The 22,874-nt window shown below is 35.6% G+C and overlaps 1 protein-coding gene across 1 annotated transcript; it reads left to right on the top strand.

Moving 5' to 3' along the window:
• The first annotated feature begins 2,115 nt into the window (after positions 1-2,115).
• Positions 2,116-22,643, top strand: LOC147068249 (uncharacterized). Its single transcript, XM_085953345.1, has 10 exons — positions 2,116-2,299; positions 6,971-7,188; positions 9,120-9,269; positions 9,351-9,442; positions 9,518-10,624; positions 10,776-11,047; positions 11,757-11,864; positions 12,440-12,527; positions 21,093-21,188; positions 21,832-22,643. Exons 1-10 carry the CDS (start codon positions 2,144-2,146, stop codon positions 21,939-21,941), a joined length of 2,397 nt encoding a protein of 798 aa, XP_085809471.1. The 5' UTR covers positions 2,116-2,143; the 3' UTR covers positions 21,942-22,643.
• Positions 22,644-22,874: the final 231 nt, after the last annotated feature.

Here is a 22,874-nt window from a genome sequence, read left to right as displayed (position 1 = left end):
AGGGAGCCCAACTGAATGAACACCACCTATCAGGTATGTGGGAACAAGACCAGTTAGCATGGCATGGCATTCCAACAGGAAGGAAATGTTTGCAATTCAATCTCAGGTACAATCAATCATAGGATCAGATCAGCTTCTGCAGACAGGCAACAAAACAGTGGTGGCATACATCATCACCGAGGGCGGCATAAAATCTATGCCGACAGATACTAGTAATTACCAGTCGAGCCAACATCACGTTTACTGCACAATACTTCCGCAGAAATTACAACTGCGTGGCAGATCATCTCTCCCGCAGACAACTCATTCCCGAATGGCACCTCATCAACACCGCAACCACCCCCCTGTTTCAAAGATGGGGTGTTTCCGAGGTGGATTTATTCGCAAGCGAAATAGCACATGTCATTGCAACGTATGTGTCACGAGACGTTACAGACAGTGGCGCGCTGTTTCACGTCGCCTTCAGCCGAGTGTAGGAATTCAGATTGGCGTGGATATTTCCCCCACCAAACTTACTTTCACGAGTCCTAGCGCACCTGAACTCAGAAAAAGGGAAGTACTTACTAGTGGCACCGAGCTGGAAACAATGCTTTTGGGGAGTGGACTTACAAAAATGGGCGATAGTACCTCCTTATACAATGCCTCACCTACATACGACACTAGTAGGTATGGAGACCAACCGTCCACCTCCAAGGACCCAGGACCTGTCCCTTTAACTATGGATAATTTCGGGTGGGGTGGAAATAACATCAAATTGAATGGTGGAAGAAAGGGCACTCCTTACTTCCAGATGGCGGCCGTCGACTCTAAAAACTTACAAACCAGATTGGAACAAATGGAAGACAATGACATGGGTAACATGAACCTAATGAATCATACTAGCCCTCAACCAATGGAATTGGCCAGATACCTAGGCTACATGCACAACATGGAGGGTTTGTCGTACAACACCATCCTGGTGCATAAGTCAGCCATAGCCACTTTTTGCAAACCGATTATCATTGTAAATGTCAGCATCAACGTGGTAGTACAACACAATATGTTACAGGCAATTTCGGTACATAAAACGAAACCCGTCAAACCACCGGTTTGGGATCCAGGACGAGTGGTAGATCATCTTAGGAAAACAACACCGGTGGAGTACAACTTATTCGAAACCTCTCGCAGGACAGCTACCTACTCGGCTGCTTCTCGCATCGGGACGAAGGGTTCATGACCTCACACTACTCAGTAATAGTAGACAATGGATTAGTGGAAAAAAGTGACCACATAATTATATGGCCAATGTTTGGCTCAAATACAGATACCGCCAAGCATCGTCAATCGGAATGGAAGCTAAGCGCTTCCACGTGTCAAAACATCGACTCAGTATTCTGGTTACGGAAACTCGTCTGCATGTCAAACCCTTGGAGAGGGGAAGGTGGGGATATTTCGGAATTATTTATATCTTCAAGAGGATCACCAAAACCAGCCACCAGGACAGTTATAGGGAATTAGATAAGGTCAGTACTGTTGGAAGCAGGGGTACAAGAACCACCAGGCAGTGTCCGCTCAGTGGTGGCTTCCTTAAACTGTAAGGTAACTTCTACCTGGTTCCTTGAGTCATATCATAATGAAGACAAAAGGATCCCAAGCTCCATACATTAAAAATTGACGCGCGGGTATGACCAGTAAATAAAAACGGAGGAATGACCAACGACAAGAAAAAGGAAAATAAATTAGTAGAATATAACCTCACGCGAAGAATAAAGAGCAAACCCTATCTCAAGGACTTCAAAGTCAACATGAATAATAAGAGTTTTATTGGTGGGAAAAAACTCCTTTCAATAGTGACTGTTTTACAAATTATATAAATTACAATATTAATAAATTAGGATTAATATTGTAATTTATGGATTTATAGTGTTTCTTATTGACTGTTGTATGATAGGTAGTTATTTTTGAATGACAAACTATATTGTAAATTGCCTATGAAGTTAAGCAGGATTAATGACACCCCTTTTTACAGTGCTTGTTTACTTGTTACCAGTTGGTAATAATAATAACGATTAAAATCATTATCGGAGCGACTTTTTTGTTTATGTTGAATTTAGATTATTGCAACACTCAAAAAGTAGTTGTCAAATGAAAATTTGAAACAAACATGGACACCTCGTCCGATGAAGAATTTGAGACAATAAATGATTATAATAATATGTACAGGAAAAATAGAACGCATCGCCGAAGTATGCCTTATGTAAATCTGAGTAGTAAACACAGTGGAAATCAAAATGTGGCGTTAAAAATTATGAATCGAGAGGTAGGAGTAACATCATCCAGAATGCTTTTTCTGTTTGTGCTGTGTTATTATTGTGTTACTGTCTTATTTATTTGCTCCCCGTTTCAATTGCATATCGAAATTGCTTAGGGTTACATCATAATTAAAATTCCATCAAATGTTTAATGAAATGTACTGATATTACTATAAAAATAATGTAGACCTACCCTCTGAAAATGGAAGTTTAAAAAAAATCTTCGGTCATTATTTTTGACTGATGCTTTCGTGACCCTCACTTGTATAATTATATTTTGATTGATTTATGTGTCCGTTTATATAGCCAGGGATATATACTTGCATAAACAAACAATGTAATAATTTTCTTTATCCTTATTTCCTGGTGGAAGGCCATAATTATTTCACAATGAACAGGAAGGTATATTTCCTTTGAATGGAATGTTTCGAATTAAGATCTATTATAACAATCCCAATATTTCTTACAGGTGTCTTCATATACATTTATTTGCCGGTGTTTTCTTTTCTCATACCTATTATAATTAATCATTTCAGGTAGTAACAATGTCTTATAGCAGGAGACTGAATAGCTATGTCTACATTTGATCATTTCTACTTTTTAATTCTGGTTTTAACACCGAGTAGTTTTGCGCCTGCTTATTATTAAATGTGTAGAATGCACGCGTCAACACTTGTATGTCGAACAGTTTAAAATTTTTCACGGTAAGCAGTGTTGACATCTTTTTATAATGCTGATTTTAATGCAAAGATGTAAAAATTATAGTAAGTATTTAAAAAAAACTTTAGTACTTATGCAGAAAACTATTGTAAGGTGAGTTAGGGTAAGTGCGTCTATGGGGGAAGAGCATCTAGGTTAAATAACTTTTTACTGCAATGAATGTAATTACTGCCGTCGATAGGAATCTATTACAAATACATAAATGTATGCCAACACCCAAAGATGGCATCATAATAATGTTTGATGTGTCCAGTATGACAACTAAGAGTTTGACGTCCGTTTGAAGTCAAAAATGAAGTTGGACATGTTTTTTCAATCAATCTGTATCTCAACAATCTTTCGTGCTAAGAAGGTTATATTTGGTGAGTACCTTTGTTTTAAATTGTGATTTGTGTTCCGACTGTAAGATTTATGATTTATGCAAATGATTATGTTTTATTGAACTAGATGCACTTACCCCGCCAAAAATATATCATGGGGTAAGAGCGTCAGATGCTCTTACACCATATTCTCTATTTTTTTTGTATGGACAAGTTTTTGGTTAGTGATGTTTCTTGAAATAAAAAATGTATTGAATTTGTAATTTGTGGTACCTAAACATTTATTAATACAATCTCTAGATTCATACAGTACATTACTTAAAATATAAGGCCACAGATTAAATACCTACCGTGCAGTGCATATTACATATTGACATGACCGATTACTTCATGGAATAACACACCAAATCTAAAATGTTAACTTTTCAGTAGAGCGAAGAAACTTTTCTTTTCTTTCAGAAATAGGAGCATCTCGGCCTGTATTATTGATTTATGAGGTCATACGTCACACTTGACTGTCAATTTAATAGAAGAAGCAAGAAAAAATAATGTCACAAATAATGTCAAAATAATGTCAAAATTGCCTCCTGAAAGATGCTTTGGATGAATCATTGGTGAAATGGCAAAGATTACATACACTTTGGCAACTGCCTAAAAATGAATTTTCAAGAATAATCGCAGAAACCTAGAAAAAACTTGACTACGAAATAATCAAAAACAGATGATAAAAAGGGAGGATTCAGCCATTTAATCGAAATGTTATAGGCTAAGACAAGTTTGACCCTACCTATGATTGACAGTAAAGATATTACGGAAACTCTAATTGATTATGAGCATTGTATTGATCAGGGATCATTTGCAATGACACAATCTGCGGATGAATTAACACATCAAAAATCAACAGATTCTTCAATATTTGGCGAGGAAAATAACATACTTATTCAAGCACCTTCTACTTCTAATGAATGAATGACACCAGTGAAATCTATTAAGCGAATACAAATTTTGGATTGTCAAATAATAAAACCGCCTGTAGGAACTACTGATATAAAAAAACTGTTGTTGCGGATAAAAAGGGAGGATCCTGTAAAATTTAAAAATCAAGCAGCAGAAGTAATAATTACCTATGACGATGTTTTGAACCATCTGAAAACATCCGTTAACCAAAAAAACAGTTTAAGAAGATAGACAAAAATTCAAACAAAAAAAGAATAGTTTTTACAAAAACCAAGAAATTAAAAAAAAATCAGTTACAACCAGTGGATCAGACGAGAGTGAGTCTGAATGGAAATCCTCTTCCGAAGAGGAAAATGTTGACGATTTTTATAGGTAAAGGTCTTATATTCAAAGAAGATTATTAGGAGAATTTGCTTGACGATTTTCAAATTGAGGAAGGGGTTGTAATTACTAATGAAATGTGGAATGCTGATATTCCATTAAATTCCACCAGTGAGTCAACTAAAAGAAATGATATACTTAAACCAAAAAGAAGTTGGGCGAAATGGGTACTTGTGAAATGCCTTGCGAAAAAGTGTGAAAAACATTTTATTAGAAAAAATATTAAATTGGACGAAAATAGAACTGTAAAATTTGTAAGAAAATCGCATGGGAGGGCCATTAATTTTTCACACCCTAAAGTAGAGGATATATATGAAATTGGCCACGAGCATATAATTTCGGTACTACCGACACCTACTGCAGGACGAAGGGAAAAAAATATATTTAAATGCGTTTTGATGGTGGCAACTATGTGTAATTAGGTACAATAAAAATCTAAAAGAACATTTTTATAACATAATATGTACTGTGAACATGTTGAATGAATTTTACATTGTACATCTCAAATTATTCAGCAAATAAAATATTTAAAAAGTAACGAGTTACCTATTTTATTTTACCACAGTCACATCACTAGTGCTACATATGCCGCACTTACCCAACTTTTTTGATTTTATTTAATATCTTCTGTTCCCTAAGGAAATTTACCACCATAAGCAATCAAAATGTTGCACTTAAAATATTATATTATCCTGAGGTTGATATATTTTTTGACTGGTAATAATTATGAGAAATAATTTAACTAGATGCTCTTACCCCAAATGCGGGGGTAAGAGCGTCTACTCGCCTTGTTTCCTTAAAACGTTTTTATTATAATTAATCATACAACATCTACATCTAATGAATATGGTAGTCGAAAAAGAGATTATTGGTGAACAGTCGATAAAAATTTCGAAGAGATATTACAATCGTTTAAAGTTCAACATCAGCTTAAAGTTCATCTAGTCAATTTATATGCCGCACTTACCCTAACTCACCTTATGATTTATTATTATACATTTTTCACGGAATCATTCGGTTGGCAACACAGCCGTGATGTTGAACAGGAATCCATCCCTGAGAGCTACATGCGCGAGCAGAATCATCACTAAAGACAGCCATTTTGAAACTGGCGTGAGGCATGCAATGTGCATGTTACACGTGAACTGCCCATAAAATGCCCAAATATTGACAGGGCTATAAACTTAATTAGTCCTTTTACCCGTAATGCACTGATCGGGAACATTGTCAGTCTAGATCACACCATATTTAAACATACCTTTACATCCTATAACCGGCTTCAGATATTGTGCTCATTTCATTGTGTCATTTAATATGGGCAGACAGTTCATCTTGTGCCAGTATACACAAGACAATAATATCATCGGAGTCATCTATAGATTATTTTTTTAGTGTTGCCCAGCATGGATGCAAAATAAATTACTTACACTTGCCTCACAATACGGCTTTGCTATAATCGCTGTTTTCTAACTATGACCCCTACGATAGCTGAGCGGCTAACGCATCGGCTTATAATGTCGTGGGTTCCTGGTTCGAATCCGGAGTCTGGCAAATACACATATTCTATTTCAATGTGTGTTTGGAGTCAGAGTATGAACCTAATACGTTCAACAAGTTGCTAATATCCATTTTTTGTTAAAATAAACCTGTTAATATTATCTCCACTCTCTGGAGGCCTATACGATCTTATAGGATTGAGCGGATCTCGTGGTGCAGTGCGTAAGGCGCTGGCCTTCCATCCGGGAGCTCTGGCTCAAAATATATTTATATAATCTAATATGTAAATTCCTCAAGCCTGCCACTGTTATTGGGCTTCACGGCCTGTTGTGGTGTTTAACAAAGAAACATGGGGAAAAAAACATGAAAAATATTGTGCCCGTAAAAACATGTTATGTAAAATACATAAAATTATTGGGAAAATGTCGAGTCTTGAATACTTACATGAAGAAATTAGGCAAATGACACGTAACAATTCGGTTGACAGTTACCTCCTAAGGGATTTGTCACAAGCGCTTTCTCATTTCGAACAACATAGGAATGAACGTCCTATAATTTTTTGTAATGGAAATGTGATTTTGAAATAAGTAAATTGGATTTTCTTTTTTTCTAAAATTGGAACCAGTCCTATGGACATGATGAATTTGTATGGAATGAATTTCAACTTACAGCCAATATTCCAGGAATGTGTCTCGGCCATAATACAAAGTATTCTGAAACTGAAATAGGAAAGTTGGAAGTTGGAGTTTATCCTAATATTATGGTCCTGAAATGTTTTAGTATAATTGAATGTAATTTTTACAGACGCATGGGACATTTTCCGGGAAAAGAAGCAATGTGAACAAAAAGGTGTTTGAGAAGATACCCCCTCGTTTGAGATTCTGTTTGATGGACATGGTGCCTATCGTCTTTTTGAAGAGCCATACGTTCATGGGATTTTCACTTTGCGGACAGTTCCTACTAAGTTTCACATATGATCTTCATATTATTAGAAGGGACTTCAGAGAGGGATACAGTTTTAGGTATGCACTTGCATAGTCTTGATTACTGTAAATAATATAAATCATCAGTACACACCCTGCCATGCCATTTATTATGACCCATTGACTAAATGAAGTAAAATGCTTTCATATTTCATAATTGAGCCCATATACGGAAAATGAGCGTTATCGTGGTAATGCTGTTTTTTGGTAAATCAATTTAACTTACGCGGCATGCACTCACCAAATATTACTTTGATATTCTAACGATAGGTGGCAGTAGACAGTCCAAACTGACCACGCGTTACACGCTGTTTATCCGTATACCATAATATCTATGCCATACACGACATTAGTCCAACCAACTTATTTGAATAATGGTCAAAAATGGAACTACTAGAACCCATATGGTCGCCATATTGAATACGCCATTCCAATGTCAGATTCTGCGAGTCTTGATTGGGTAGTTTTCGACTGTGGTTCCCCTATCAATTCTTCAGATAAGTTTTCTGCACTGTACACACAATTCGTGCTTATGGACGTTCGCCGCATTTCCATTTGTTATTGCGATAAATATTTTTTTACTCTTCAAAGTACAAAATCTGAATCTGTTTGTTCTAAAAAAGGCGTATTATTGATGAAACTAATTATTACGTCAAAAACGAATAGTGGTTAAAATTATGAAACTTTTAAAGGAAAGATTATCAAGAAAATAAACTTGGATGCATGTGGGTAAGTGGTGTCAGAAGTTGTGCAATACATTTTTTTCAGCCGTTGAACAAAATAATTTATTTTCCAAGTTACGCCACAGTATGATACTCCAATCGTCACGATTGGAGTATCATACTGTGGCGTAAAGGTAGTGCGTTCGGCTGATAACCAAACAATCGGTGGTTCTAAAATAAAAAATAAATTATGTGTTACATGTCACACGCCAAAAATACACTCTGATCTGATTTTCTAAACGCGCCTAAAGAAGTATAACTTCAAAAATCCTTTTTTGTGGAATGAATGTTCATTATTTGGCACTAGTACTTTGTGTGGCCTGTTAACAATGAGAACATGGATAAAAAGGTTGTGCATCATTGCTGTAATGATTTAATATCTGCTCTTGTGTAATATAATTTTTGATAAAGATTCAATAGTTCAGATAATATACTAAATAATATACTAATGGACTTTCATGTAGGAACAAGACAAGTGTTGAATAATGTGTTTGGTCACACAAAGGAATTCATATGGTATTTGAGCAACAGCCTGAAAACTACTAATGCAGTAAGAATGTCGAACTTATGAGGAACAGCAATTGAATACGTGTATTAAATAAGGCTCTAAGTACCAAAAAGTAGTATTGCCTGTAGTTACAAAATACCGAGTCATTGCAGTAAATTTTCATGAAGCATACCTTTTGAAAAATGTGGTTTTACAGTGTGAAGCCATCACGGCAGCTTCTATAATTTTAGGTATTAAGAACTCGCAAGTGTCAACACACCATCGTCAGCCATTTTATATTGAATGCCATTGACCACTGCAGTGCTACTTACACCATTATAAATAAAACACGCCAACGGACTTACAACGTCGTCAGGTTTAATTATTTTGCTGTATTTTTTTGACTTGCTTGAGGCACTTAGACTATAGTTGAAGTTATTGGCGTTGGTATGTAGAACATTTTTCTATAAAAATTACAGTTTTTATTATTTTGGTACTTAGCGCCTTAATTAATACACGTATTCAATTTATGAACAAATCAAAACCACATGGAAGTATTTAATGGCCCGAACACAATACCATCGTATTACATGCTCTTCCGCTGAGATAGAAATAGTGATTCATTATCTCTACCTCAACGTTTTTACCTCAATCACAGCGTGACAGTACGTGACGTGATGGTAGTGTGTTCGGGCCATTAGAATTTTATATGTAAACATGAAGTATGTGAATTGTAATGTTTGTGAAAATTTTTATTTCAGATTGCACTTCTTTTCATGGGTTCCCGGTCAACAAGCGAAGCTAGTTCATAGTGTACCTCTATTCGACGATACGTCCGTCGATAATAGAGTAACTGTTTCAATGGCTCAATGGAAACATAATCCATCTCTATTGGTTGTGTATGGAATTGCGTAAGTTATACATATTTGGCTTATCGTTTTTGTTTCTGCAACAATTTTTAATATCCTACAACTGATGACATGATTTTACAGGGAAATATCCACAGAGAATTCTTACTTGAGTGTGATCGGCGTGCCGCGTTTAGGATGCAGAAAATGTTCTGCTCTTTCTAATATTCATGAAGGTAAAAATACATTCTTCCGGTGATATCTTAACTCTGATCAAACTCGACAGACTAATATTTTTTTTCCTTTATCAGTTCTAGACTGCGGGGGCAAACGTTGCGTGGAGCACAATTTTGCGATACACACAAAATTTTATTGTGCTTCAGAATCGGCGATATGTGAGCCCGTGGTCCAATTGGCGTACCACAATCAGATCGTAATATACACTGATTTCATACACATTTTAGAAATAGACCTAATCGTGCCCGATCAAATGATGGATGACGCCGTTCATGAAGAAAAATTATCCCATGAGCAGTGCTCTCAGACAGCCTCGTTTGTAAAAACACCGCAGAATGTAATCGTCAATAATAGTTCGGCTGATATCGTCGTGCAGAGTATTCTGGCCGATTTTTCCGATATGGAAATGGAACCGTGCGTCAACATGAGACCGGTTCAAGTGCCTGACATGATCAGCCACGAAGTTTGCATACAAGCTCTGAGAGGGCCACAGCCGTCGCCCGGCTGCAGCGAAGTTTACATCGGAGTGGAAGACAACTGGGACTCGGTCCCCTCGCCTCGCACCCTCATTAGCCCTCCGCTGCGCTCTCCTCGCCGCCGTCCTGCTGAGAGTCTCTCTCGCTTCAATGACATGCACCGCATTGCTGATAAAACTTATGAATTTGTTGAAGAGGCGGAACCTAAATGTGAAAAATTGAGTCTTTTTCGAAAGCGAAGGTTAGCAGATAAAAAATACGAGTTCTCTGAGGACAACAGTGAAAATATCGTTCCCTTCAGGGTGCTCCGTAGCAATAGAAAATACTATATTGGCTCGACGAACCGAGAAGCTTCACGGAGAGCAAAATCTCCGCCACCCGAAGCTGTCATCCTTCGAGTGCACAATCAGATAGCTACACCCCTTCCGCTCGCTCAAGATGTTAAATGTGATAATTCGTCCAGTCGGTTTCATGGTGCGGATTCCGTGAATGACGTCGAATACCGAGTCACCGCCATGCTGGAGGATGGGTCACTGAAGACGATAGCCGTGCACGACAATTCATCCAAAACTCTGTCAGAGTGCATCGTGCATCCTCACGACCCCTATCTTGTTCATTCTGAGAACTCCAATTGCAGCAAGCACTTCATCAGACGATTCGTGGAGAGTGATGATGACATCACTTCCATTATAACTGATTCTGAAGGTGAGTCCTCATAGTATTGGCACTGCTATTGCCACTTGTATTTTTATCTGATATTTGTATTATTCAAAATAGTATTTTTGCATTTCCTGCATAAATTGAAGTGGTTGACTTATTAACAATCATTTTCCTACACTCCATTCTTCTGTTACAGATGATTGCATTTCGGGATATCATGTAGCCCTACCTCTGGTAGCCCACGGCGCTTGCTACGTTCCTCTTCAACCGGTGTCAATGGGCACTTGGGAAAGACTCCGCATCGAAGCGCCCGTGCTTCAAGCGTCTCAACGCTCCCTCGATATAGAATTACTCTGCAATGAAGTCTGTGTCCGTCTATGTCGACTCCACGATAAGAAATTTGTGTACTGCTTCGATTGGGGTTGCCATGTTATTAATGTTTGCCAGTCGAGTGGATGTATTTGTGGTGTAAGTGTGTCGCATATCTCTTTTCATTTGAATATTATATTGTTTTCACAAATCATCCGATATACAGTCGAACTTGTTTATTACGAGGAAGATGGTACCGACTGAATTTGCTCGTTATAAGCATTACTCGTTATATTGTTATATAAGATTTTTCGCGCCACGTTCTATTTAAGCATAGAACATAAAAAATCTGAAAACCATCGTAAAAATCCCCGAAACAAGCATGGCATTCATAAACTACAAAAGAAGTTGTTTATTGTAATGAAGTGCTGAGCCGCCGGCTACTACTGACTTCACAAAGCTTGGATTTTTTACATGCAATTCAACCATATGCGTGGATACTTTCGGCGAAAACACCAATTAGGTACCTACTTAGACACTTCACTAGTGTCATAAATGCAATCAGATCCTGGCGACATTGGTCTAGTTACCTGCCCGGTCAGATTTTATTGCTTAGCGTCGAAAATGTTGTTTTTAAACGATCGACAGATTAACAGTTTTACTCAGTAAACCCGAGAAGTGCTCGTTATAAAATTGAATAAATGTACGGTGAAAATCATAAACTAAAATGTCAAAGAATGTTTCCTCATTACATCTGAGATCTCGCTATTTCCGTGATCGTAATAACCAAGTTCGACTGTATTATCATTGTGATGGTATTAACAACTTCTATTTCATAACGGTAACTATTTATTGGTTGTTTTGACAGGTTTGTGCCATGTGGTTGTGGGCTACGGAAGAAGAATCTACTTCCCAATGTCATTCATGCAAGGATAATTCATTTTGTATGGCACATAGAAAACAGTATGCAGCTGAAGTAAGTTTATCTTTTTATTTAATAGTATATAGACATTATTATGTATTGATTAAATATTGCCACATATATAGTTTCATCATTCGATTTTTGTCAGATATGTGTATAGTTTTTGGTTTGAGGCTTTAATGAAATTTCTTCACACCTTTCCATGGAAGATTAAGGCAGCAAATTCTGTAAATAGGCAGAAAATTAATAATTTGGGATACACGTTAAAGTTCTAAGCCTAAACTCTCCGTAATCTTTGTAGGAAAGATAATTAAATCATTATGATGCTCCATCTTTTCTCGATAACTTAAGAAAGTAATAATAACCACAGATATCTAATGAAACGAAATGAGTCATTCTAAATTTTACACTAAAAGTATTAAAAATGTGTTAATATTTTTTTTCTGGCCTCCAGCATCTGACTCCATCCATATCTGTCCAAAGCTCTTTCCGTCCATTGGATTTCTCGGTGCTTTTAGTTGATATAATGCAAGTGTAAGTTATTTAGGGCATGTCTGCCATCAACTGAGGTTTCTTCATTATCATGTTTGAATTTCGGATTTGTGTAAAGTATGTTGTTTTTATTACAGTGTTTATTTGTATGGGATCTTGCGAGCGGACTCTACAGAACGGAACATGTTTCATTCAAGGAGGATGACACTCAAGACACGCACAGAGGTATAACTTAGTTGTACAATCAAAATTAATTTTCTATTTAAATTTCATTCAGGTATTTTAAGCATTTTGCTAAAATTCCAAATTAAATTAATTCTCACATATTTTCAGCACATTTTTATAATTATAAATGGTGCTAGTTTGGAGGTCTTTTTTCTCTCCATTTAGCCACCAAGGTCAGAAACTGTTGTTTGTAATTAAACTAATGCCACTGTACTCCATTTCGCAAATTGGCCCTCGATGTTTTGTGGTCAAACACCATCAGTTTCTAACAGTCCTGGATAATTATTTTGATTTCATTTGTTTTAGTAGAACATGGAAGCATCTATTAGCAATGATTACTCTGGATTTGATTTCGTCGTGCACCTTATTTTTGAAATTTACTAATGAGCCTAGACACACAAATCTGTTCACCTCAAAGCAGCGACCATAGAATTTAAGCGAATTTGTTTGAGTATTTGGTTTTGCAGAAGTTCTGTTGTGTTCAGTCTTTTCCATGTCTTGACTATTTGCCATGCTGTTTATTTGTCTTGAATGTGTCTATTCCAGCTTGTTTGGTTTCTTTTATCTATATCGATGTCATCTGTATAAGCTAGGGCAGGGGTTCCCAACCTTTTTGTACTCTAGAGCACATTCTAAAATATCGGTAGGGTGGCGGGCACCACCTATTTTTAATCGACAAACTCCTTCCATAACTTCTCATTTTCCCATAATTTATTTTCTTATATTCATAATTTATTAATAAATAATAAACAGAAATGTTTCAAAATAATAAAACTATTATTCAAATTGCATACACACAGAGAAATGTATTTACAAAACATAAACAAAGTAAACAAAAAACACAAATACAAAGAAAACATTTTATAAAAAAATAGAATATCAATATGTCAACGTGATCTTTGGCATTGCATATCATTGGCCAGTGCCTCATAATTAGGAGAGTATGACGATAATCCTGTTAGCAAACAATCATAAAGATGCTCATCGGTGAGTCGAGATCTATATCTTGATTTTATTAAGTTCATGTTTGAAAACAATGATTCGCATAAATATGTCGAACCGAAAAATGATTCAATTTTATATGCCGCTTTTTTCAAAAATGGGAACTTTTCTCTGTCCACTGTATTCAAAAGTCCTCTGATATTAAGGATTTAAGCAAAATATCATTCTTAACACATTTTGCGCGGGCCTTAGTACAAAGGCACAGGTACACGCAGCGGGCGAAAACCAGCGGAAATTGAAATAAAATCGAATTTTACAAAAATCGCTCTATCTTCCAAACTATCAGTTATTTTTTAATGAAATTTGGAATTCACACTCACCATATATTGCTCCTCAGTGCTGTGTTGACAAATTGTTTAAAATAACATAAGTACATGGTGCTAATCACATATTTACAGGAAGGTTTCGTAAAAAATATTCCATTCACTATAAATAAATTCCCGCACAAAAATTATTATTCTAATATTTGGATAAAGTATGATATTTATGAAAACACTCACCCCTGTGTAGGGGGACGTCACAAAATGTACACATATAACTAGTTAAACTTTTCTTTTTGTGCACCGAAAACACTCGACACTGTCTTTGTGGGTATTTTTTTTTACCATCTGTAACAATTTTTATCATTCGATGCTTCTTCATATTACCCACTCTTCTTGGTAACCATGATGTAGATGGCCCCGCTTCTTCCAAAATTGCGTCGGTTTCAACGATATGGTCGGCTATCCAAAATTTGCTTATACTACGCAAAAATTGTTTGTAAGTTAGCCTTTTGGTCGGATTTAATACTTTATAAACTTTAAAAGAATTAAAAAAAGCACAATTTAACAAATACATGACAACTCTCTTTGTCCATTTTTTTGTTCTTCGTATGATCGAGTAGTAAGAGAGATACTGATCCGCACGGTCAACCCCTTTCATATATTTATTGTATTCTATAACACATAGTGGTTTCCAAATGTGTAGTCTCGTATTCCAATCGATGTTGTAACTCTCTAAAATGGTAGATGGATGTATTGTTGAAATCATTCGAACATCTCTCTTTGATTCCCAGAGTTGTAACAATAAGTCTGTATCATTCAACCTGAATCAAACAAACGAAATGGAACCGTTTGGTTTGGGACCGTTTGGTAAATGTCCACGGAAACGCTTTTCTGACGACTAATTAGTGTTGCCAGTACTTAAAATTAATTCATAACATATTAGTCTCTAAAACAGAAACATATTTATTGAAACGTCAACTTGTTATGAAATTCTAACCTCCTATCGTTGTCTACAATAATACAAATTCGTATTCATTCATTTTAAATGTACAAAATATAAAGAATGCTTCGTGAATAGGTAGCCATTTATTAAGATTTACAGGCTTCCATTTGATAGATTTCTTAATTTTCTTGATTCGGGATTCATTTTGTGTGCGGTATCGATTGCTTTCTTCTACCATCATGCTAAGTAAATCATCTCCAATAAATAAACTAACTATATCCATCACATTTTCAGAATTGTTTGGTGCTACGCAAACACCAACGTTACCTAAAAATGGTTCAATATGCGGTGGGTTGTCTATTTCAGACCATTCCATGACTTCCTCTTCCTCCACTTCACTGTCTTCAGCAGAGGTCGGCACCATGCCCAGAATTCATACCTATTTATGAAATGAGAGGTGAAATAGAGTATTTTAAATAAAATTGTCCTATATGGTATGTCACAATTATACACGTCGGTCCTTTTCTAACGCATGTTACAGTATTGCATAAGTCAATGAAGGAATAAGACAGAGATACGTATTGATGAAGAAATTTTCAAAGTCGAGTGTGAACACATGACGCATAACAGATAAGACGGGGTAACAAAAAAAGTATTCAAACCACAAAATTTATTCGTGTCTATCAATATAATATATTAAACTGCAAAATTCTTAAAGTAAAAAAATTAATTTGTCTGAACAAAAATTTATGTCAACAGCACTGGATCCGAGAGTATAGGTGTGGAAAACGTAACTTTTTCTGTCAAAAAAGCGAAATCATCTTATTTAAAACATATTCGCAAGTATTTGATATTGAATATACGTATTTGTTGTACCATAAAACTTATGTAGTTGCACTAAAAGCCGGCTGACAAGAACATGTTCAACTCGAAATTTGACGTAAATGAAAAATATTTGTCAAAATAATTGCTTATACTTAAGATTTAATATATAATTTTATTAAAATTGTAATTCTGACTTCTAACATTTGGCACAGAGGTGCGGAAGAAGTTTCCCAAGCTGGTCCAACTGGTAAGAAATAACTTCACATCGATTCGATATCTATTCATCATACAATCAACTCAAAATAAATTTTGAAGTGAATTAAAGATGTATAGCGAACAGTATATTATACTTGATACTCCTATATTAAAATTTATACAACCTGTTCTATAATAATCGCTGTGCTTGATCGTACTTTGGTATATAGAGATTGTACACAATCTATTTTTGAATCAAAATCTTTGTCCACCTTGTCTTTTAAGGTGGTGCAATTAATCAACTACAAAAACTGTCAGACGTACACATGGCAATAGACCATATTTTGCTACCATCTTTAAGTAAAGGTTCACAGATCCCTGTAAAGTGAACAACCTTCTACAATACTGACACACTTTGCATTTACCTCAGGAACATCATTGTATGTTTTCTTCAACAAATAATGCACAAGAATTAAGAATGTAGTAATCTTTATTGAAAGCACAACATTGCGGGTGGGTTCATTTCCCACCCAGTATAAGTATTTTGTAAAAATCGTATGTTTCTAATTCTAACTCAAATTACGAAATTTTCAATCTAGAAAAGAACATAGGTAAGTAACAATGCCGTTAATACTTTTCGTTTTTATACTGCGTACTCTTGACTAAAAAAGCTGCAGCAGTAGCTCATTGAACATTAAATTTGATGAAACAACTTTACGAGCTCAAATAGTTACGCTAATCTAGAAATTGTCCACAGAATTTTCAGTAAACAAAATCATTCCGCTTGCAAGTGTTTAGTGGAGAGGGAAAACTGAAGTTGACAGTATTAGATGATTAGTGAGGTATCGAAACACAAACTTCTTTTAGATTCAATTAAAATTGTCATTATTCACATTTATAGCATCACGTTAATATGATTGTAATTACTTATTCCGTGTGATTCCTTTATAATGTTTTATTTCTGAGGAACATTATAGTATTTAATTATAATAGATAGGTATACTAAAATAATTATAACAAGTATACGAAATACCATAATTAAACATCATAAAATAGTTACCAAACAAAATAAATATGTATTTATTAGTTAGCACATTTTTTTTTGTATATCGTCGCCACGCATATTCATTTTTTATGAGTAAGACATAAAATTTAAGTTAGGCTAAGAACAATAGAAGTATTGTGTATTGAAATAGGCCAAATAGGGTAACCCCCCAGTGCAAAAATATATTGTTTGTGAGCAGTTCTGTTAAAAGTTAATTTCAGTTTATTTATACCGCATGTTACATAATCAGTATGCACTAATCCAGTGTTTCCCAACGTGGGGTGTACGCCCCACCGGGGGGCAATTTGAATGTTTTGCGGAACAATGTGCAAATCATTAAATATTTGGTACATTTTTTTTTGTTAAAAATGCATTTTCGAAAATATTTTTTTTATATTGCAACCATGACTTCTCGCGAAAATTACTGTTGCCATTCCCATCATAATATTTAGTTGAATGCGGCGCTTTAGCGCTGTAAATCATATGTTACCGAAAAAAATCGTTTTTTTCACAAACTGTGGAGATTTAAGATTAAAATTGACCAAATTAGTCCTCACATAAAAACTCTTTGCAGCTCACATCAAGCATAAGGATCGCACTATTTTTTTTCCGAGTTGTACATCTAATATAATATTTATTATACATAGGTAGGTACTTACTTACGAAAGTAAAATTGTAAATAGTATTTATTACCTATGTGCATTTTTTTATTTTAAGCAATTCATTTTTTTCAGAATTTATTAGTTAACTATGAAATTTTGATAGGGGGAGCATGGAGATTTTTCGTATTTCTGCATTGAACGCGAAAACAATATAATATGTTTAAAATGTACATTAACAGTTATTTTAGGCTTTTAGGGAGTGCGTCCTAATAAATCATTACACAAAAAGGCACCCAGAATACGATCAAATTTACGCATAGGCACAACAAACATTCCAGTACAATTTGAAACTTTAGGTTAGGTTAAATTGTATTGGTCTTAGTTAAGTGCATCTTTAAGAATTAATGACAGTGAATGAAATAGGTGTGGGGTTAAAGTGGTTAGACTCTTGTGTTAGATTGTTCGAAAAATCGGGATCGCAATTATGTAAGATATTATTGTGTCATGTTGTTTAATTTCGTGTGGTCACCAGAGTAATTATTATGTCCTGTATAGATTGCTCTGTTTGAAGACGGAGCGTTAAAAATACTCTCTTCTATATTTTAGAAGTCGAAATCTTGGGCATGATGCCGACCCTTGGTCTTCAGAATCACTGATTTGTAACGGTATCACTGGTACCCTTCTCGTGCGAGGAAACTCTTCACTATCGCTGTCGCTATCACTGTCGCTGCCTAATTCTGGCAAATCTTCATCAGAATAGGCAGACAAATTATCGGCAAATATTTAGTCATCGCTTTCATAATTGTCTGAAGCCATTTTTTAAAGATTAAATAAAATATCGATTACTTAAATATATTTCACTTGTAAAAACACACCCGTTCTATAGCGCCGTATTTCAAGACTGAAAATTCAATACTGATATTCAATATAGATCGTAGTAGATTACAGACATCTAAATAACATTGGTTTCCACTCATGTTATAATTTATTGCTCCGCTCGCATACCAGCGTTATCGCACCGCACAATATCACTTACAACAAGTGCGAAGAATGCATTCCGTCGATCACAAATTGTCGTCTTTTCACTCGCTCACAAAGGCTAATATATAGTATGAAAAGGAGGCATAGTATTTATCACACATCATAAAAATATATATATAATCGCATTCACAGTACAGCGAACAAACCATGTTTAAAGAATACATCGATATTTCACAAAATGTTGTCTTCCTGCTCACCCATCAAAAAATAAACAAGTGTAAAAAGAAGACGCATATAGTTTTAGCATTCTTATCGTCTACAGAAATATAGTTCGCTGATTTATTGACTCTAAACAAATTTCCTTATTACGCACAAGCTCTCATATGGGCTGCGCAAGAGTGTGTGTGTAAGTAAACGAATCAACGGTAAATTTTTTTTTTTGTAGATGTGTGTGTAGTTTGAAACATTTTCAAGCCGTTGACATAAAATATTCGTATGCAATAATCGGGTATAAATACCTTTCCCGCACTTCAAGTGAAGCCGGCGTAAAAGGTATTTCTACCCGTCCCGCCGTCGAACACCGGTACGGCGCGCGGGTAGAAATACCCTTCCCGCTCAAAATGTGTTAAGCTCCAAAATTTCTAACTCTAGTTCTTTTGTCTTACCTTGAACAAAATCTGCAATACATGCGGAACATTTTAACACTTGAAGATGCTCAATAAATAATGACCCGTTTAATTCATTGTTACCTAGCATTTTATTCATATGTGGAAAATGCACGGAAGAATTGATCTGCAGATGTGATATCAACAAATCCAATTTAGCTTTAAATGACTTTACAGAGCTTATCATTTCAGCTATGTTTTTGTCTTTCCCCTGCAACTCCAAATTTAAAAAATTCAATTTTTCCATGATGTCTGTGAGAAATCCCAAATCAATCAGCCAGCGAGAGTCAGCTAGTTCATCATAATTTTCCTTTTTATCGTTTATAAATGTTTTTATTACTTCAATTAAACTCACAAATCTTGTAAGAACCTTTCCTTTACTGAGCCAACGTACTTCAGTATGCAGAATAAGATCATGTTTTTTATCTTCAGTATCTTCTAACAGGGCCTTGAAAAGTCGGTGTTGCAAAGGAGCTGCTCGAATAGAATTGATTATTTTTGTAACTATTTTCATAACGTGTTCAAATGGCAATATTTTACAACACAGAGCTTCCTGGTGGATAATACAGTGGTAGGACATGAAGTTTGAAAATGATTCATCCTTCTTGCAGAGGGCAATAAATCCTTTGTTTTTACCTACCATTGCTGGTGCCCCATCAGTGGTTATCGCAGACAGCTTGTGCAAAGGCATATTTATTGACTTGGCGTATGTTCTGAATGTATTATAAATATCCTCACCCCTTGTCTGTCCTTTCATAGCTAATATTTGCAACATATCCTCTTTTACTGTGAAGTTACTAAATACCATTCTCACCATAACTGCTAACTGTGCGGTGTCTGATATATCTGTTGACTCGTCAAATTGTAGCGAGAACCAGTCACATATTTCCAAGGCAGTCTCTGAGTTTGTATGTCTATTGAAATTGCATGTATTCTTCTAGTGACGGTGTTATTTGACAACTGTAAGTCTTGTATTGCTGAGACAATCTCACGTTTGTTAGAAAATCCATCAAACAAACAATCGGCACCAGTCAAAAATAGTTTTTTAAACAAATCACCATCAATGAAAGATTTCTTCATTTTTGCAAGCATGTGAGAAATTTTGAAAGAAGCAATGGTGGCCTTTTTAGAATTTTCCACATGTCTAGTGAAAACAGTCTGTTGTGCAGTTAGACTTGATTTTAGTTGACATATTTTTTTCTTTCTTACTTCAGATTTAAGTGGATAATTCACATCAAAAGTGGCATAAATTGTCTGAAAGTGTCGTTCAACATTATGTTTTTTCGGCACTGCAATACTACTACCACATAACAAACACACGCATTTATTTTTCACATTAAAGAAACAAGAAGTCTGCCAACGCGGTCCTTTTGGCGGGAGATGTATCTTGGCTTCGCGTCCGAGGCGAGCAGAGACGATGCTGGCTGTCCGGCAGCCAATCAAAGAGAGAGCTTTTCGCGCGTGTTCAACCGTCAGATTCGGCGTCATCCTGCTCTCGGTCGCGAACCTCCCTGTTTTACCGACAGATTGACCAGTGGCGGCGCTAGCGGTAGATCGTGTCTGTTTTGGCGGGAGTGCTGACAAATTTGAATTTTTGAGGAGGCGGGCTCTACTTGGCCGAGGGTTGCGAGAACCGCGAAGAGTGGACGTAGGCTATGGTGTAATGGGAAAGTTGATGGTTCGGTCCGCCCTTTGAGGTGGTCTCCTGTGGGAGACTTCCATCTGGTATCAAAACAACAAATGACCTTGTCACAACCATTAGCGTAAGGGTACGATCACTTCAACAATAGAAATACCAGGAATCACATTGTCAACATTGCATCGTGTCACTCCATGCGTTCTGTGTGTTCGCAAAATTTAGGCAGTCTACACTGAAGCAGCGAAATCTTTTGTTTTCAAGACAAATACCGACTCATAAATGGAAGTTTGTGGGACAATTGCGAGCATGCTGCGAATTTTGCGACACCTCACATTCTGCTCGTGTAATGCGTAACGGCCATTAGATAAATGATTTAATGTGATACTTTTATTGTTTTCATTGCAGAATGCGGCGGAGATAGAGCTCGACAGATGGCTCTTCAACTTGCCCCCGTCACATCATCCTTCGGGCAAGATAACAGATTGCTGACAACTCTTGCCGGTGAAACATTTTTACTATGACATATCTGATGGCTGGTTTATTTTCTTTGGCACCACTATTACAATACACGAGATAACCCACCAGAAAATAATTTTTTATTTTTCTTCAACATAGCTAATTGAAATTAGCTTTTATTTACTTTTAACCTTTTTACTGCTGGTAGGTGTATGTATGGCGATACCTTGCATGCCACGAATTTTATTGCAATTCTGAGTATGTGACGACATTCCCATATATGTCGTTGTGTGTTCAACATATTTGTATGTTTAAAATAATTGATTTACCCCCCCGTTTTCCGTTTAAAGCGGGACGTTCAAAGACGTCATTTTTGTATGAGCGGCGTTCTGTTCACGGAAAAGTTCGCGTCTTAAGACGTCATTGGCAGCCATCCGGTTAAATGCTTCCATTTACTTTATATTATAGTAACCGAATCTTTCCAACATGAAAGTGTAATAAGTGTGTTATACAAAATTATGCCTTGAACACAGTTGATATAATATAGAAAAGTTGCATTGTATTATCCTTTCGCCCTTCAAGTTGACTGTTTTGAAATGAAATTCAATGTGGTATCTTTTATGGTACTTTTTTTCAAAATAAAGTTTTAACACTTCAAATGGCCTTTCTAATTACAATTTGTTTACAGGTCGCTCGCTGAAACGTCTGACCGATTTCGATCACTGCATCGAGATAACTAAACAGCATCCAGATAGTTCAGAGTCGGAGTCGACAGCCGAAGAGAGCGATTCGGACTGACAACCATATTAATTTAATTATTATAAACGTATACTCTTCAAGTTGTGGATAAATATATACTTTATTTATGTAAAGTTGTAGGTACTTTTTTACCAGCAGTATTTTTGTTTCTATTATTTCGTTTGAAGTATGAAAAAAAATTCGATGTGCAGGAGTAAATTATATTCTATAATATTAAGAAATTAATTACCCATTGTGTGTAAATGGTGATGATGTGTTCAGCAATAATTATTTTATTTGATTACGTACACTCATTGACTTTGATTTGTATATTTTGCCGTATCAACTTTTGCAAATTAAATGCAATAATATGTATTTGTATAGCTTTATGTTAACTAATTGAAACATACACAATTTCGTTGAAAACATGATTTGTATATTTTGGACGTGTAAGTTTTCATCGCATAATAATATTATGTACTTGTTACAATGAATTGACACCTAGGCAATACTGTTAATTTAAAATCTTAATAAAACAACCATGTTTATTAAATTTTGATGTAATATACCTCCAAATATAATACTCATTTTTTTATTTTCCAGTGCAAGTTTTTTTTATGATTTCCTATGCAAATAATAATTATAAAATTATGTTTATGAAAGTTAATATTGCAATTTGAATTATTACTATTGGAATGGAGAATGTATATAATAAATATTTACCATTTGTAAGAAAAGATTACAAATAAATCATTTGTGAGAAAGACAAGCTTTTAATTTACAAAAAATATTTCAATAAATCAAAATTCTACATGACGAACATAAATGTATACGAAGACATGATGAACTCAGTTTTGGTTTGATTAACATAATAATTATTGTATGTATATAACATCATCATCAGCCGGTGTCAATCCACTGCTGGACGAAGGCCTCCCCATTGCTCCTTAGTTCTCCCCTTACTCCTACCCCCTCGCCTTACTCCGTAGGTCC

The sequence above is a fragment of the Rhyacophila brunnea genome, unplaced genomic scaffold (genome assembly GCF_057557595.1).
Source record: "Rhyacophila brunnea isolate RB1 unplaced genomic scaffold, BYU_Rbru_1.0 scaffold_3, whole genome shotgun sequence".
NCBI classification, from domain to species: Eukaryota; Metazoa; Arthropoda; class Insecta; order Trichoptera; family Rhyacophilidae; genus Rhyacophila; species Rhyacophila brunnea.
The sequence above is the reverse complement of the archived record's forward strand: the minus strand, read 5'-3'. Positions and strand labels throughout refer to the sequence as shown.